At 46.5% G+C, this 19,344-nt stretch overlaps 1 protein-coding gene across 1 annotated transcript in view; it reads right to left on the minus strand.

Moving 5' to 3' along the window:
• LOC117561190 (E3 ubiquitin-protein ligase HECW1) overlaps positions 1–19,344 on the minus strand; it is a gene marked incomplete in the record, with an annotated part of 206,653 nt that overhangs the window by 90,614 nt on the left and 96,695 nt on the right. The window contains 2 exon segments of the mRNA XM_034238491.1: positions 1,465–1,634; positions 14,570–14,645. Of these exon segments, the coding sequence (XP_034094382.1) occupies positions 1,465–1,634; positions 14,570–14,645 (246 nt within the window).

Raw genomic sequence — 19,344 nt, forward strand, 5'->3', positions numbered from 1 at the left:
ACACCGCATTGACTTTAAATATTACTTTTCACTTTCAAAGCCCTCAACAACCTTGCCCCCCCCTACCTCTGTGACCTCATCCAACGACACAACCCCACCCGTCGCCTCAGGTCTGCTGAAGCTAACCTACTGCAGCCCATCAGGACAAAGCTCCGGACCTGGGGTGACAGGGCCTTCGCAGCAGCCTCCCCCACACTCTGGAACTCCCTCCCCAGCCACGTCAGATCCGCCAAAACTCTCACATCATTCAAACAATCCCTCAAAACTCACCTTTTCACTCTTGCCTTCAACTCCTAATCAACTAACCCCTTGCCCGTATTCCTCCTAGCTTAGCACTTTCTACTTTTGTTGTTATTTTGTTTTACTTGCTTGTAAGCGCTTTGAGCACCAGGAAAAGCGCTTTATAAATGGAATGTATTATTATTATTATTATTATTATTATGTATGTAATTACATTGCAAATACTGACTTGAGCCCCACCACTGTATGGGTCAGCCCTACCATAGATTACCCAACAAAAATACTCTGGCGCCGCCACTGCTTGAGAATATTCTACAACAGCCAATGTACAAGCGGTTTATTTGAACCAATGACTGCATTGGTTGCATCTTCACCTGAGGATTGAAACTAGATAACACATGAAAGAAGGACACTAATAGGACAGACGTCCAATAAGTCATTAAAGGAGGAAATTAAATCATGATCAACTTTTAATTGTATTTGCCACAGAGTTGACATGATTTTCATGAATTACAATCATCCTCATACTCTACTTCTGAAACAGGAAAAGCACACAATACTCCCTTTGTTTTAATTCGTTTTATCCACACTTATAAGCTGCATCTTATTGTTCCAGTAATTTAATATCTGTACCACTGATTTTATATTAAAATATCAGTTCTTGAAAGGAAACTGCATAAAGAAATGGAAAACTAATTTGTTTTGCCAAAGCAAATTGAGTGTACTACTTTCTGCAGATTGATTTGACTGCACATGGTTCCTCATCACAATCAAAGTGTCCTAAGCAATGGTCTGCTATCCCTATCAGCGGTCTGCTGTTCAGAAAGAGCAGACTGAATGTCCATATTGACCTATAAGAATCGAGTATTCAACTAAGCAGAGTAAAAATAATTAACCGTGCTTGCTGTCTATTATTAATCTTTCTAAATTTGAGATAATCCTTATCTTTAGACTACAGAACACACAGAAACATGTTTCTAACCTCCGTCTTGCACCCAAACCGAAACCTAGCCTTCCCTTTTTATACTGAAATGTTTTACCTTATTCATATTGAAACTGCTCTGCTCTTGCTTAATGATAGCAACTACCTTTAAGTTGCTGTAAAGCCTCACAGAGGATTGCATTTAGCACAGTGAAATACACATATGATACAGGAAACAGTATGGCTACAGATAATTAAGTTGAAATGTACATGAGTGTGTACCACCCTGTATGTGTATGTACCTCATTGCTCCATTGTGGGTTGACTGTGTTGCAGACCACTCCAGAGCGTTTCTCCTGGCCATGGTGTGGCAGCAAGGGGAAGATGCTGTGCTTTCCAGGCTGGATCGAAAGTTTCAGGTAGGGGTCGGGATTGAAAAACATCCCCTTCTTCAAGCCAACTGCGTGGAGGTCTGGAAAGGGTAAACAGGACAGCAAAGGTAATTGTTATGGAATGGTTTTCTCTCAGTTTTTTTACCAGTGACTTTCTAACAAAATTAATTAATAAACGATTTATTATTTTCTGTATTATAAGGTTATATTTCACACAGGCTCCGCTCTCTACTGGACTATATGGGTACTACTCTCTATCATGCTGTGCGTGCTTTCACCTACTGAATTACGTAAACGTAGCCGGCCAATCGGGGCGAGCCTACCTGAATGCGCGCGCAGGCCCACAGTATATAAGGCAGCTACCCCCCCCGCCCACTATCCTTTTTCTCTTCAGACGTGCTGACAGCCGAATGAGAGTTAAACGAACGAAGATTAGAATGAAAATAGACTCACCGTTATTGGAAGCTCGTGCATGCCCCACCTGCCCTGGTTTGATTGCGGGCGCGGATCCACATCAGTTTTGCTTTGAATGTCTGGGGGCCGACCACGCCATGGAGGGTGGCGGACATTCCCCGACCTGCAGTGCCTGTCGGGCGCTCCCGCGGCTCCGACGGCAGCATCGCCTGGTCCATTTCCGGCAGGCACAATATGCCGTACCTGAGGACGATTCTCAGGACCAAGTGGAGGTGGTGGAGATGGACCACGAGGTGGACGGAGAGGTGCCATTTGTCTTCGCCCTTCCAACGGGCCGCGCTGCCCCATTTGCAGACGAGGAAGAAGACGAGGACTTCTCACTATCGGGCGCTTCTGGCCACGAGGGTCCACCACGCCGATCTGTTCGCCAAGATTTCCCGCTGGTGATGGCCATGGCAGCGGAGTGTGTGGGCCTGATGCTTCCTCCTCCGCTACCACCCAGACCGGTGAGCCGACTCCGTCAGGGGTTTTATGGCCCGGTCCAGCCGGCCCAGCCAGCTTTTGTCTCGCCCCCGCTGCCGGACATATGGCAGTGTGTGGAGGCGACATGGCGGCAACCCCTGATAGCGAGGGCTTCGGTTGCCTGCTGAGGGTGCAGGGCCTCTCGGACTCTATGTGTCCCGGTGTGCCCCCCCTGGATGAGAGCCTGGCGGCCCATCTTCTTCCCCAGGCAGTAGGTTGGGCGGAGGGGAGAAGACCCCTGCCCCCGCTGCCTCGTGACCGTGAGGCGTTAGAGTACCTGGATAGGATATTCCGCCTCGGGGCACAGATGGCCGCGGCGGCCAACAATCTGGGCGTGTTGGGGGCATCCTTAATTACCCCTCAACAGGAAGCTTCCGCCTCCTCGTCACAGGACGACCCGGGCAATTATGCGGACCGCTGCATCGGACAGATTAATAATCTGGTTAACGGTGTGGTGGCATCAGCTGGCCGCGTGATGTCCCTAGCCACAGTGGGGTCATGCCTTGTGTGGTTGGGACTCACGGCACTGGCAAGATCGGACCGTGACGATCTCCTGGGAGCCCCCATATCCACGGCAGGGCTCTTTGGGTCCGTTACCGCGGTAACACAGCTCTTTCACCGCTTGGAGGAGGAGAGAGAGCAGCTCAGCCGGATGCTGCCGCTGGCTCTCCATCAGCGGGGCGAGCTTGGGCCGACAATGAGGACGAGAGACAGGCGTAGGGCCGGAGCACCCATAGCTCCCGCTGCCTCTCCTGCTCACCCGCCCAGTTATGCGCGGCGGTACCAGAGGGCCCCACGAGGCCAGGCTGGGTGATCCCGCAGAGCCCCTGTCCCGGTCCTGCGTCAGCAGAGGACCGCGTTCAGGGACCTCAGTGGAATATCGGTCGTTTTTTTCTCAGAGTGAAAACAGCATTATTGAAAAACGGCCCTTTCTGTGTCAGGCCCCCATGGGTCAAACTTCCTTTTATGGAGGGTTTTTGACGGCGGAGTGGGCCACCAGAGAGTATCACAGCTTCATAGCTGCAGCTATGCAGCTCCCCTAACACAGTGTTATGGGGAATGGAAAATCAGTTGTGTGTTAACAGAGTGGATGGATAGGACACTGAGACTGGGTTATTCACTCCAGTTTTGCAGCGTCCCTCCTTCATTCAGAGGCATAAGAGAGGCACATCTTTCATCCCAAGAGGTTTCCTCTCAGCAGAGGTTCCGGCCCTGTTGCAGAAACAGGCGCTGTCTGTTGTGCACTCCCAAAACAGAGAGAAGGGGCACTATTCCCTGTACTTTCTGGTTCCCAAGAAAACAGGAGAATTCAGGCCCATTCTGGATCTTCGAGGCCTGAACCGGCACATTGCATGCAAAAAGTTCCATATGTTGACTATGAAACAGTTACTGGGACTGGTGCAGCCAGGCAATTGGTTTACAACCATCGACCTGAAGGATGCTTACTTTCATGTTGAAATTGCTCCAAAACACAGAGTGTATTTGCGTTTTGCCTTCCAGGGGGAAGCCTACGAGTACAACAGACTGCCATTCGGCTACTCCCTATCCCCACGCATGTTCAGCGAATGTGTGGCCACGGTGCTGCAACCGCTGCGCGACCATGGCATGAGGGTGTTCTTTTATCTGGACGACCTCATAGGCATGGCCAGGTCCAGGGAATGGGCAATGTTTCACACAGCCCAGTTGATCCTTCACCTAACTAAGGTTTTGATCAATTGGAAGAACAGCTCCCCCATACCTCACCAGCAGGTAGAATATCTGGGGGTGATGCTCGATGCAGGCAGGCTACGGGCCACCCTGACAGAAAGCAGACAGGCGTCCCTGTTACGGGCGGTCTGCAGGCTGCGTCAGGAGGCGACGGTGACAGCTTTGACCATCATGCAGACTTTGGGTCTCATGACGGCTGCTCACTCCGTAGTGCCACTCGTACTCCTGCATGCACGTCGCATGCAGAGGTGGTGTATCGGCCTTCGTTTAGATCTCAAAAGACACAAACGGCGTCTGGTGACCATCCCCCCCTCAGTAGAGAGCAACCTCTGATTCTGGGGATCCCCAGATAATCTGCGGAGGGGAGCTTCACTGGCGCAGGTAACCTCCTATATCACAGTCTTCACAGACGCTTCAGTGACAGGATGGGGGGGGACGTGCCTAGAGAGAGCTGTGGGTGGTTGCTAGCCTCTGGCAGAGGTGCGGCACAGCAACCAGTGATGTTGGTCCTACAGCACTTCAAACCCTTAATACAGGGCAAACATGTGCTAGTAAGGAGCGACAACCGCACCACAGTGGCGTACATCAACAGGCAGGGCAGAATCCGCTCAATAGCCTTGTTGACCGCAGCAGAGAACCTGTGGCTGTGGGTTTCATTACATTGCATTTAGCTGACGCTTTTATCCAAAGCGACTTACAATAAGTACATTCGACCAGGAAGACACAACCTTGAAGAAAACAGAATCATATAAGTACATCATGTTTCATAGAACCAAACATTTCAAGTGCTACTCAACTGGCTATAGATAAGCCAGTCCTTTATTAGTATATAAGTGCTTTGTTAATAATTATATCGCTCGAAGTGGAGTCGAAAGAGATGAGTTTTCAGTCTGCGCCGGAAGATGTGCAGGCTTTCTGCTGTTCTGATGTCAATGGGGAGCTCATTCCACCATGTTGGAGCCAGGATAGCAAACCCACGTGTTTTTGCTGATGGGAACTTGGGTCAGAGCCTGAAACTCCAAGTTTTTGGAGAGTGCGAAGGAGGATCTGATGGTTCACCATATCGAATGCAGCAGACAGGTCCAACAGGATGATGACAGAGGAGAGGGATGCTGCTTTGGCAGTGTGCAGTTCCTCAGTGACAGCAATGAGAGCAGTTTCTGTGGAGTGACCTGCCTTGAAACCAGACTGGTGCGGATCCAGAAGGTTGTTCTGATGGAGATAACAGGAGAGTTGTTTAAAGACAGCGCGTTCAAGTGTTTTAGACAGGAACGGCAGGAGAGAGACAGGCCTATAGTTTATAACATCAGACGGGTTGAGAGTGGGTTTCTTTAGGAGAGGGTTTACTCTTGCCTCCTTGAGACTGTTTGGAAAGTGACCAGAAGTTAGAGAAGTGTTGATGAAATGGGAGAGAAACGGTAGAATATCAGGAGCGATAGTCTGAAGGAGGTTTGAAGGGATCGGGTCCAGAGGACAGGTGGTAGGGCGGGCAGAGGTAATGAGGGTAAGAACCTCACTTGGAGAGAGAGGGGAAAAGGATGTTAGTGTGTTGGTGGAAGGAGGGTCTGGTGACCCAGCGGTGAGTAAAGGTGAGTCAGAAAAAGAAGAGCGAATATCATCAACCTTTTTTTCAAAGTGGAAAACAAAGTCGCTTGACAGAAGTGAGGAGGGTGGAGAAGATGGAAAATAGTTTTTTGGGATTGGAATAGGAAGATTGGATCTTATCTTGAAAGAAAGTGCTTTTTGCCTGAGAGATCGAAGCAGAGAAAGAGGAGAGGAGAGCCTGATAGGTTAGGAGGTCGTCACGGCAGCAGAGTTTGGAGGCAGCAGTTGGAACGAGTCAGAGGAAGGGAGGGCTGAGAGCACCGATGAGGCAAAGGTAGAGGGGGAGAGGGAACGAAGGTTACGGCGGTCAGGTGCAGGATGAGAAGAGATTAGTTTGTTATGTTTGGAAAGGGGTAGAGAGAATGAAATGAAGAAGTGATCGGATGTGTGGAGCAGGTTTACAGAGAGGTTAGAAGTAGCGCAGTTCCTTGAGAATATGATATCAAGGACATTGCCAGCTTTATGAGTTAGTGGGGAAGGAGACAGTGAGAAAGCAAAGGCGGTTAACAGAGATGTTAGTTTGTCTATCTTCCCTGTCTGGAGGTTGAAGTCTCCAAGAAGTACAGCGGGAGGGCCAGTTTCAGGGATGTGTGAGAGGAGATTATCTAATTTCTCCAAGAAGTCCCCCAAGGCGCCTGGTGGACGGTAGAGAACAACAATGGTTAATTGTATAGGATGGGTTACTGTGACGGCATGGAATTCAAAGGTGGACGGAGTGAAGTTAGGTAGCTTGAAGAGGGAAAAGCTCCATTTGGGAGAGAGCAGGAGATCAGTGCCACCATCTCTGCCAGTGGGTCTGGGTGTATGGGAGAAGGAATATGCTGTGGAGAGAGCTGCTGGGGTGGATGTGTTGAATGGAGTAATCCAGGTCTCAGTGAGAGCAAGGAAATCCAGGGACTGCAGGGAGGCGTAGCCAGAGATGAAGTCAGCCTTAGGGACAGCTGACTGGCAGTTCCACAGGCCACCTGAAACTAGATGTTGGATCTCAGTGGAGCATGTGGGATAGACGAGAGCAGGCTGGTTATAGCGATTAGGAGATACACGGGGCCAGTGATACATGAACAGGAATGGAGAAAATACACATGATTATAGCATGAGGGGCTAGAAAACTAAAGAAAAGAAAATAAGACACCAGCGGTAATTAGCTAAATCAGAGTAGGATTTGCCTCCTCTTTGCCTCCCTCGTGACTCCCGCAGTACTCCAATGTCTTTGTCCGTCTTACTCCCGCAGGACTCCAATGTCTTTGTCAGTCTTAGGCTGTCTGACGCTGAAGCTGACGCTCCAGGAAAGAGCTACCTAAAATGGACGCCTGATTGCTGAGTTCTCACAGCTGATGGGCGACAGCAGAGTGGCCCTGCCTATATTGTAATGCAGGCTTGAGTGCCCACTGCGACCTGTGTAACAGGTTCCCTTGAGCAGATCTAAGATTTAAAATCTCTCAAAAGCGCCGTTTTAGCTACAATAACTACAGAACAATTATACAGAGTAGAATAAATGAAACAGAGAAGTCTAATTAAACAAGAATATAACTTACAGTGGTTGCTGCGTCAATAGGTATTGTCGTCACCCTGTCGAGATGCACACTTTCACAGATTTTGTTGTCTCTAAGGGCCCTGCACATCCCGGGACGGGAGAACGGGGGGGCCGACCTCATGACAAGAGGCGGACCCCTGCCAGACGAGTGGAGGCTTCACCCGGAGGTGGTGAAGCAGGTCTGGACTCAGTTCGGGAGAGCAGAGGTGGACCTGTTCGCCAATCGGCGCAACAGCCACTGTGCCCTGTGGTTCTCCCTGGCTCAGTGGGACAACCCGCCCTTGGGGGTCAACGCATTTGCACACAAGCCATGGCCAAGAAAGCTGCTTTACGCCTTTCCACCGCTGCACCTTATCCCCCCCCTCCTGGAGAGGGTGAAGCGGGAACAGCTGTCAATCATCCAGGTGGCCCCAGATCGCCGCCTGGCGCCGTGGTACGCGGGGGTAACACAGATGATGGTGGGCCAGCCCTGGGCGATTCCTCAGGTCTGGGGAGCGCTGTCTCAGGAAGCAGGTGCAATAGGGGCGTTACCCACTCTGGGCCAACTTCTCCAGGCTTGGCTCCTGAGAGGGACAGGCTGAGAAAGGTGGGGCTGTATGATAACGTTATTCAGATTATCCAAGCAGCAAGAGCAGAATCCACCACAGCCTGTTACAGGCCAAAGTGGGCGGGATTCCGGCAATAGTGTGAAGGAAGGAGTCTAGAGCCTCTGTCGTGCACGCTGGGCTCTATTCTTACCTACTTACATATACTGGTGGACAGGGGGCTGGCTTATTCCACAATTAAGGTGTATGCAGCAACCATTTCGTCCTGCCATGAGGGATTTGGAGGCAGGTCAGCCTTCAGTCAGCCGCTTATGAAGCGGTTTTTGCAGGGGACCTGCCGTTGGTGCTCAAGGCTCTGGTCACAGAACCATTTGAGCCTCTGGAGCTCTCCTCCCTGAAAGCACTGTCATGGAAGTCTGCATTGCTACTTGCCTTAACTTCGGACAGGAGAGTGACAGAGCTGACCGCTCTGTCGATGCACCCAAGTTGCTTGTTGAGCCGGGGTGACCGCAGCGGGGCGTCACTCAGACCGAACCCTCCTTTGTTCCCAATAATCTAGGGAGCTCGTTCATGTCAAGGGCTATTCAGTTAGGGGGCTTTAATCTTCCACCCCATAGTGGGGCCAGGGAGGCTAAATTGCACCTCCTCTGCCCGGTGCGTGCGCTAACATGTTATGTGGAGCGCACGGCTGCCACTAGGCACACTGAACAACTGTTTGTATACTTTGGGGGCGGCGTGGCCGGTAAAGCTCTGTCCAAAAAACGCCTGGCAGGATGGCTCTGCGAGTGCATCTCACATGCCTACGGACAGGCGGGGAGAGCCTTCCCCACGGGGGTCCGTGCACACTCTACACGGGGTATGGCTGTGTCAACAGCCTTATTTAACGGAGTGAGTGTGGAGGACATATGTGCGGCGGCGTCTTGGTCCACGCCAGGCCCCTTCATAAGGTTTTATCTCTTGGACATGTCTGGCTCCTTCTCATCATCTGTTCTTGCTGAGGCAACACAGAGCTGGTGAGGGGGGGGGGGCTGCGGGTCAGCAGGTATCTGACCCCCCCCTCCCCTGGACATAGTGCACTTATATTTTCCCATGCTCCTTAGGGACACGGGAAACATGGTGCGCAGTAAGCCCCATACAGGACTGGGGGACTCCCCGCATATGGGCAGGCGGGGAGAGCCTTCCTCACTATTTTCCATGCACACTCTTCACGGGGTAAGCGTGTCTGAGTGTGGGGGACATGGTGCACTTACGTTCTCCCCATGCTCCTTAGGGACCTGGGAGTCATGGTGCACGGTAGGTTGCAAGCAGGGCTGGGGTCAGCAGGTATCTGACCCCCCCTGGACATAATGCACTTCTGTTTTCCCATGCTCCTTAGGGACCCGGGAGACATGGTGTGCAGTAAGCCCCATACAGGGCTGGGGGGGACTGCCTATGGGCGGGAGGGGAGAGCCCTCCTCACTGTTTTCCAGGCACACTATTCACGAGGTAAGCGTGTCTGAGTGTGCCCTACCAGCCAGGTAAACTGCGGCTCCCACTTCTCTACGGTCAAAACCGGAGGAGAGGAGGTTGCGGTGCAGTGGCTGTTAACCAAAAGCCGGTCAGGGGCAGTGTGGTGACTCAATGTGGTTGGACGACAGGGCGTTTAGGCATCAGGGCTCCACCCACTGTACATAGAGAGGCGAAGTCACGCCCATCTACTTCCGGTCCATGGGACCTTATTTCGGAAAAATTATGTATTGAAGTCAATGGAGAGAGAAACTTATCTTTCGATCCCGTTTGAATTGTACCATGAATTACACATATGATGTGTGTCAATCTTAACAAATAATTTCCATGTAAAAAAAGTCACAGTTTGTCGTAAAACTGTTGAAATATAAGACGATGAAAAATATGCAACTAGAAAGACTACAAATCCCAGAGTCGCGTAAGTGATGTCCCAATTGTTTTCCTCCACTAAGAGATAGCTAAGATCAGCGCCATATAGATATAATCTATCTATATGGCGCTGGCTAAGATAAGATAACTTTAACAAGCAATATCTCTGTTCACTTCGGACATTCGGATGGTGGAACCTCTGGAGCGCTGACTACATCGGATAGTTTTTACCAAAAGCTGACGTTTCATGGCACGAAATGCGCTCTCCCGTATGCCCTTTTTACTCTGGACTCGTTAATATCGAAGGATCGGAGCAGCCCCGCACCCTGAGGAGCGACGCGTCCAGAGCCCATGTGAAAAAATCATCTTCCAGACTGTTAATATTGTTACTGCTTTTACTCTCTGGTAACGTTAACATTAACCCTGGTCCTGAGTGTTTCTCTTCTTCCCTGCATCATTTGCCAACTCCGAATGAGTTTAGCTGTAGGCAAGGATTGGGTTTTCTGCATGTTAATGCTAGAAGACTAGTGCCCAAATTAGATGTTTTCAAGACTTGGTTTTTAGTTGCCAAGCCTGATATTGTTGTAGTTTCTGAAACCTGGTTAAAACCGTCTTTCACTGACACTGTTATTCACATTGATGGATATAATGTATTCAGAGCAAATCGTAAGGGCAGAGCTGGTGGTGTTGCAATATACACTGCTGAGAAATTACAGTGCTCAGTCCTTCACTCAATTTCAATTCCAAGGCAATTTGAGTTTCTAGCAGTCCAAATAACTATAGCAAATGCTCCTCTCACTGTTATTGGCTGTTATAGGCCTCCATCGGCCATCATGGATGCAACTACTAGCCTTACTGAATTGTTGTCTACGTTTTCTTCTGAAATCATATTATTTGGTGATTTAAATTGGGACTGGTTGAGTGATAACTCTTCACAGTTTAAGCAGGTTTGTGATTCTTTGAATTTAACTCAGTTTATTGATAATCCCACTAGAATAAATCCTGCCAAACCCAATAACGATACCCTTATAGATGTCATTCTAACAAATGCAGCTCATAAGTATGTGTCTGTTGGTATTTTTCCTAATGATATCAGCGACCATTGCACTAGTGGTTGCGTTAGGAGCACTAAGTTGCCCAAAGCCAAGGGCCTTATTGTGCTCAGGCGCTACGCGCTTTCCTACACGATCTGGCGGAGGTTAAATGGCACTTCATAGCGTTAATTCCATCTGTCGATGTCGCCGTCCAATTTGTTATTGATCACTTTTTATCGATTATTAATAGACATGCCCCCCTTAGAAAATTCAGAGTTAAGAATAGGAACACTCCATGGTTTACTAGAGAACTATCGGATCTAATTCATGATCGAAATAAGCAATGGTCTTTAGCTAGAAAGTCTAACACTAGTGATGACTGGCTTCTTTTTCGTGTCCTCAGAAATAAATGTTCAGCCCTTATTAAAAAAGCTAAAGCTGATTACTATCTGAGCTTAACCACTGATTGTTTTAATGACCATTCTATGTTCTGGAAAACAATTAAATCACTTCAGAACAAGAAGGTTTCTAGTTTCCCAAAAAAACTGAAGGTCAGTGATTCTTTTATTTCAGATTCAGATGGTATGGCTAATGCTTTCAATGCTCACTTCAAAAAGGCTGGTCACATTTTTGATGAGCAAAGTCATGACTCTCTAAATGGTCGCACTCACAGCCCTTGTCAAGAGATGAACTCCCCTGTTTTTGATTTAGCTTATTTCTCGGTCTCTGAAGTCTTACAGGGTTTGCAATCAATTGATCCTAAAAAGTCTGCCGGGCCTGACGGCCTCGACCCGTTATTTTAAAAAATTGCAGCTCAGATTATAGCACAACCAGTAACTGATATTTGTAATCTCTCCTTGTCCACTCACACACTGCCAGCTGTGTGGAAGCAAGCTCTGGTATCGCCCCTCTTGAAAGCTGGTGATCCCACGGAGTTAAATAACTATCGTCCTATCTCAAATCTTTCTGCATTATTAAAGATTCTTGAGTCCCTAGTTTCTACTCAGCTAAAACTTTTTTTAAATTCACACAACATCCTTAACCCTATGCAATCTGGATTCAGATCAAAGCACAGTACTGTGACTGCCGGTCTGAAAGTCTTAGACGATATTAAGGCTGCTTTGGATAACAAATCTGTATGTGTTGCATTGTTTATTGACCTGGCCAAAGCATTTGACACTGTAGATCACCACATTATGTCTAATGTTATGTTGATGTCTCGTTTCGGTCATAATGCCATTTGCTGGTTTCAGAGTTATCTAACCGACCGTACTCAATGCGTCAGGTTGGGTAGTACTGTCTCTGACCCTGTCACCTTGAAGAAGGGAGTTCCACAGAGCTCTATTTTGGGGCCTTTGCTCTTTTTATTATATGTAAACACTATTTGTAATCAGATGCAATGTTCTACCTATCATATGTATGCTGATGACACTATTGTATACTCATATGCTCCTTCTCTGGATATGGCCGTTTCCAATTTAAAATCTGATTTTATCACGCTGCAGCATGCGCTTCTTGATTCTAAACTGCTTTTGAACAGTAAGAAAACCAAAGCAATGCTTTTTGCTCCCAAGTCAGCGTCCTCTTGCCTCTCCATTGACACCCTTGATGGCATCTCTGTTGAGTTTGTCGATACCTACAAATATCTTGGCTTTTGGTTGGACAGTAATCTCAACTTCAAACACCATATTGAAGTTCTAATTAAGAAATTGAAATTCACTCTTGGCTTCCTTTACAGACTTAAATGTTGTTTTTCAACTTCATCCCGTAAAAGGTTGGTCTCTGGCTTATTCCTGTCCCAGCTGGTGATACGATTTATAGATTTGCCTGTCCCACTGTGTTGGCCAAACTTGACCCACTCTACCATGCTGCACTGCGTTATATATCAAATGCACCCTATAGGACTCATCATTGCAAACTGTATAGCCTAACTGGATGGTCCTCACTTACTATGCGTAGGATGCAGCATTGGTTTTTATTAATGTATAAAGCCATTTTAGGTAAGCTTCCACTGTACATATGTGCCAGATTTGCTCCAGTTTGTGACTCTTACAACCTCAGATCCAGTGCCTGGATACGGTTCCAGGTTCCTGCTGTGCGGACTGAGGCTGGGAAAAGGAGTATTTTTTACTATGGTCCTTGGTCTTGGAATGACCTTCAATCACGCCTCAAACTGACCACACTTGTCTCAATAGCATGTTTTAAATTGAAGTTGTCTGAAGTCCTTACCACTAGCTGCTCTTGCAGTAATAAGTAGTGCACCTTTCTTACTGTCCTAATGTGCACAATGTAGTGACTTCTTTTTTGTCTTTTGTTTTCTTAGTTATGTTCTCTGTATTTTATATGTTTGTGTTATGTGTAACGTTGCTGCCTTCTTGGCCAGGTCAGCATTGCAAATGAGATTATATCTCAATGCTTTTATCTGGTTAAATAAAGGTTAAATAAAATTAAAATAAATAATAAAAACACTTTAACAAGATGCCTGTGTGCTTAGTACCAGGTTGTTATCATACCAGCAATGGGTCTTGCTCGTTCTTTCGCTTCCCATCTGATGAAAGGACCAGGAGTGGCTGGATCAAGTTAGCTACCTAGCTAGTAGCTAGCACGTTAGTTAGCATTACAGCCTTGTCATTTTTATTAGCCTTAATATGAAGTAACATTAAGTAACCCAAAATGTTAAACAGTAAGAGTAGTAGTCATATTTCGTGAACCCTTTGAAGAGTACTGTCACCGGTGTGATCATTCTATAATACACAATTTAAGCCCGGGGGAGAAATGCTAACGCTAGCATCGGCGATCGGCGATCTTTTCTACTTCATGCTATCTGCACAAATGGTTGACATTAAACATTAAAAAGACCAGGCAGTTCAGAGAGAATCAAAGGAAGGCAGGCAGGCAGCTTTGCATGACATTCTTCTGGACGTGTTTAATCGTGGTGATAGTGAGGGTAGTCAATCGTTTTGTTGACAAGACATTAGTGACGGCCATCTTGGTGACGTGTGTTGTTCTGCGAGACCAGAGATGTAGTTCATTGAGCATTTCACACAAACAAATGTGTTACTTCACAGTTTTACGACACATTTTTTTTTTTTTGACTTGCAAAATTATCTTATAAATTGACAAACATCATATGTGTAATTCGTGGCACAATTCAAACGGGATCGAAAGATAATCTTTCTCTCTCCATTGACTTCAATACATAATTTTTTCGAAATAAGGTCCCATGGAGGTCCACCGGAAGGGGAGGGACTTCGCCACTCTATAGAGTCCAGTAGAGGGCGGAGCCTGTGTGAGATATAACGGTGGGTTACGTATTGTAACCCTAGTTATATAAGCACAGGCGGAGCCCTCTACTCGGGGCCCTGTATGTCCTATGCTCCTCACTGAAGAGAAGTGTAGGATGACGGGAACGGGAGGCGTGGCCGCCTTGAGCGCATTCGGGTAGGCCCGCCCCGGGGGCAGGCTACGGTTATAAATATTTCAGTAAGTGAATGCTCGCATAGTATGGTTGAGAGGTAGTACCCATAGAGCTGAAGGGCTCTGGAGCCCATGGTGGTTAAGCAGGAGGGTGGTGCAGTGAGGTGGATGGAAGCAGAATATCTAAGAGTGCGGGAGGGTGTGTTGATGGGAAGGGAGTTTTTGCACCCATCAGTAAAACAATTTACGTTGACTGGACTGCAATCGACACATTAATTGTTAAGAATGAAAATTCATATTTTTAGATTTGACACAGTGTCTAAGAAGTTAATGTAAAAGAACAACAGATGTTGTTATCCTACCTGATAAGGAAAAGTTAATGAGTCTCCTGTTGCCCAGTCCATGGTTGACTTCAGGACTAACCACTGGCTTTAATACCTGAGGACAAAGACAGATGACAAGAGTTAAGAAATGTCCTCACATGAAAAGAACATGAAAAGACACTCAACTTTCCATTGCCGTAAGATTATATTTTAATGAGACCCAACAGGAAAGTGGGTCACTGTAGCTAAATAAGATACAAGTTGCAAATAACAGTAAATAAGTTACAAGTACAGTAACAGTAAAAACGAAAAATAAAAAAATAAATTACCAATACATTTAAGATCGATTTTGAGTATAAAAGTGACAATTTGCTCGCTGTTCTCATCATCCCAAAAACAGAAATATGTCAGAAATTAAATATATTTAATAATCATTTTATGTCCCAAAACGTTGTGTTTAAGTAGAGGCCTAACATTCAGTCTCAGTTCAACACAGCCTTTCCTAAAGCTCCACTTTCAGTCAGTCTGACAATGTCCTGCAATCGATACTCTGTCTTTATTATCCTGACATTGATTCTACATCCAGGAAGAGAAGAAGTATAGAGGATGGGAGAGGGCAGAGGAGCTGATGGATAGAGGAGGAAGTTGAGTTGAATACTGCTGCGATGTGTCAGCTCCAACATACAGTGAAAATAGTTTGTTGGATTTAACTTGAATACTGAACAAGGTCAAATATGGGCAGGCAAAAACAAGAGCAATTATGTTAAAAATATCTTTGAGGTAACCTCATTCATTATTAAAGTCACAGGGGTACCTGTCTTAAATTTAACGAATTATTCCTGGACTTATTTAACCATTGTAAATACGAACATTTTAGAGTATAACTATAAAATAATATCAAGTATTCTTTCAGCCTTACCACTTAAAGCTGTAAACATAATTACATGTCCATAAGATAGCACTAAAGGAAAGGTCATGGCATTAATTCATTCATCAATTCATCTGTATTACATGGGACATTCCCAAGTGCATGGAAGACTGCAATTGTAACCCCCATTTTCAAGTCAGGTGACCATCTGAACATCAATAACTACCGCCCAATTAGCATCTTACCTGTAGTATCCAAGGTGGCTGAGAAGTGGGTGTCAGAACAGCTTGTCTCCTTCTTAAACAACAGTCCATTTCAACTTCATCCCATGCAGTTTGGCTTCAGGGCAAATTATTCAACCGAAACAGCCAACTGCTTTTTTATAGAAAAGGTCAAAGCAATGGTTGACAAAGGAGGTGTTGTTGGTGCAGTATTTCTGGATTTACGCAAAGCCTTTGATACAGTGAACCATAAGGTCCTTCTGTCCAAACTGTCGGCTTTTAACTGCTCTCCATTAACACTCAGTTGGATTGAATCATACCTTACTGGTAGGCGTCAGCATGTTATCGTCAATAATCAACTCTCTCCAGCTCTAGACTTAAGCACCGGAGTACCACAAGGTTCAATACTTGGTCCACTTATTTTTTCCCTATATATTAATGACCTGCCATCTGTCTGTCCTGATGTGGAAACACAGCTATATGCCGATGACACTGTGATATATGTGCATGCCAATACAAAGCAAAAGGCTGCTGATAAACTGACCTCAGCTTTAGTGCTGATCACTAGCTGGCTACACCGCTCCTGTCTTCAGCTTAATGTCAACAAAACAGTTGGAATGTTTTTCACAATATGAAAATGCAACATTGTGTCAAATATAAGCATCTCAGGTGAACATATTAACATTGTGCCTCAGGTTAAGTACCTTGGAATCATTATTGACTCTAATTTAACATTCAAAACACAAGTCAAAAAAGTTACCCAAAGAGTCAAGTTTAGCCTAGCAAATTTTAAATACATAAGAAACACAATGACATTGAATTCTGCCAAATTATACATGAATGCCATGATCATGTCACATCTTACATACTGTCTCACAAGCTGGGGGCAAACTAACAGCTCCACACTGAAGCCACTAGCAACCCTGTACAAACAAACCCTCAAAGTACTGGACCAGAAACCTAACCGCTCCCATCACTGTACCATCCTCAACAAGCATAACATCCTGAGCTGGGAAGATTTAATAAAGTATAGGAACATCGTTCTGGTGTACAAAATCCTGCACAATACAGCCCCTCCACCTCTTAACTCATTGGTTATTCAACGTAACAACACCAGACGGACCACTAGAAGCACCACACGTGGCGACCTATCAGTCCCATTCAGGAAGAGTACTTTTGGTCAGTCATCATTCTCGGTCATAGCAATACAAAACTGGAATTCTCTACCCACTCAAATCAAAGACATACATACACATCCCACCTTCACAGATCACTTAAAAACATGGTTCACTGAGAACTACACCTGCACACACTAGTCTGTGTTGAGTATGGCGTGAGTGTTACATGTTGTGTTACATGTTGTGATCATGGATGTTGCCACTCGTTTCTGTTATGTGATTGTGATGTGCTATATGTGACATGTACTGTATATAGTAACGTGTGTTGTTTATTGTTCTCTTTTATCCTCACACCGGTATCTACTTGTCTTTCCTCCTTTTTATTTTATTTTATATATTTTCTTATAACTAATGCTGTTGATATATTGTAATTTTAAGGGTGTCTATTACCATCTGGCCGGGGACAACAGCTGGAAATTAGCCATGTCGGCTAAAGCTGCACCATTTACTGTTTTTGTGACAGTTCATCGATGGGGACTGTCCACGACACTATAAATAAATAAACTAAACTAAACTAAATTACTAAAAACGAGGGGTTACGTATGGTAACCCTTGTTATATAAACACAGAGCGGAGCCCTCTACTGGACTCTATGGGTACTCCCCTCGATCCTATCATGCACGCATTCATATACTGTCTATATATGCCGGGATCTGGAGTCATGGATGATCCTGCGCTCGTCTGTCCTGGATCGCGAGCCCTGGATCTTGAGTCGTGGCTGTGGTCCTGGATCATAGGTCCTGGATGGATATCCTCGTGGATTCATCTTCCTATTATACACACATGCATTTCCAAACATTTGGACTACCTATGTTGCAAATGTATTATCTTTTCAATTTACACACGGCATCTATTGCACGTCTGTCCGTCCTGGGAGAGGGATCCCTCCTCTGTTGCTCTCCCTGAGGTTTCTCCCATTTTTCCCTTTAAACTGTGGGTTTTCTTCGGAAGTTTTTCCTTGTACGATGTGAGGGTCTAAGGACAGAGGGTGTCGTATTGTCATACTGATATTTTGTACAAACTGTAAAGTCCACTGAGACAAATGTAACATTTGTGATATTGGGCTATATAAATAAACATTGATTGATTGATTGATTGATTGATTGATTGATCCACTGAGACTTTCTAGACGTAGCCGGCCCCAGGGCGGGCATACCTGAATGCACGTGCATCTCACCGCATAAAAGGAGGCCTCGCCTCCTTACTGTCATCCTTTACTTCTCTTCAGCAAGCAGCATAGGACAGACAGGGCCCCTGAGTAGAGTGCTCCGCCTGTGTTTATATAACAAGGGTTACCATACGTAACCTGTCGTTATATCTCTCACAGGCTACGCCCTCTACTGGATTTTATAGGTACAGTGGGCAGAGCCCCGATGTATACACGCGCTGTCGTCCCACAACAACACTGTTCCATCTCACTGTTTCTGACCGTCTTTCTGGTTAGCAGCCGCTGCGCCTCACTCACCTCTCCATCGGTCGTAACCGTGGAGAGAAAAGAGGCTGCGGCTGACAGAGCACACCCTGGCGCGCTTACCCCGCGGAGGTGTGCTATGACGTGGAGGACTCCCCCCTCCTGCCCTAAAGCAGGGGGAAAAGAGTCCTCCCGCCCCTATGGGCCCATGCTAAGTCAGGTCCTGATTCAGGTCCAATATTGAATACAGGTCCTGATTCAGGTCCAATATTGAATACAGGCCTACCTGAATGCGCGCACATCTCAACGCATAAAAGGAGGCCTCACCTCCTTACTGTCATCCCTTTCTCTTCAGCAAGGCAGTGAGATACAACTAAGTGAAGAGAGACGGATAAAAATATAAGACAACGAAGAAAATGGACTCACCATTAAGGTGGTTCGGGCACCTAGTAAGGATGCCACCTGGGCGCCTCCCTAGGGAGGTGTTCCAGGCACGTCCAGCTGGGAAGAGACCAAGGGGTAGACCTAGGACCAGGTGGAGGGATTATATATCTTCGCTGGCCTGGGAGCGCCTTGGGATCCCCCAGTCAGAGCTGGTTGATGTGGCCAGGGAAAATAAAGTTTGGGGCTCTCTGCTGGAACTGATACCCCCGCGACCCGACCACGGATAAGCGGGAGAAGATGGATGGATGGACCTGATTCACAAGCATGTTATTATTTTACTTCTTAACCTCTTAAGCACGGCCGTCCCCCGCAGTGGACCCCCTCCCACCGTTTTACCGTTGTACCTTTACGGGAGATCGTCTCACCGTAGCTGTCAATCTGATCAAAAGACGTGTTCAATGGCATTAAAACGAGAAAAAACGCGGCTGAATCGGTTGATCCATAGGTTAATAGTGTATCTGTGGCTTTGAAACAATTATTTATAATCCATAATTCCATTTTTATGTAAAATTCGGAGCAAAAAAGTTAGCTGCTAATGGTAGCCACCAGAGTATGCAGCTTCCGGTTTTTGCCACGCGTCACTCTCACTCCTTATTTGTTCATGTGTTGGTGTGTGTAGAACTTCCCCTTGATTCCATTGGCTCTAGCGGTTATAAAGAGATTGCATTCGTCAAAATCGACCAAGGGGGGCC

This window comes from Gymnodraco acuticeps, unplaced genomic scaffold (genome assembly GCF_902827175.1).
Source record: "Gymnodraco acuticeps unplaced genomic scaffold, fGymAcu1.1, whole genome shotgun sequence".
Classification (NCBI taxonomy): Eukaryota; Metazoa; Chordata; class Actinopteri; order Perciformes; family Bathydraconidae; genus Gymnodraco; species Gymnodraco acuticeps.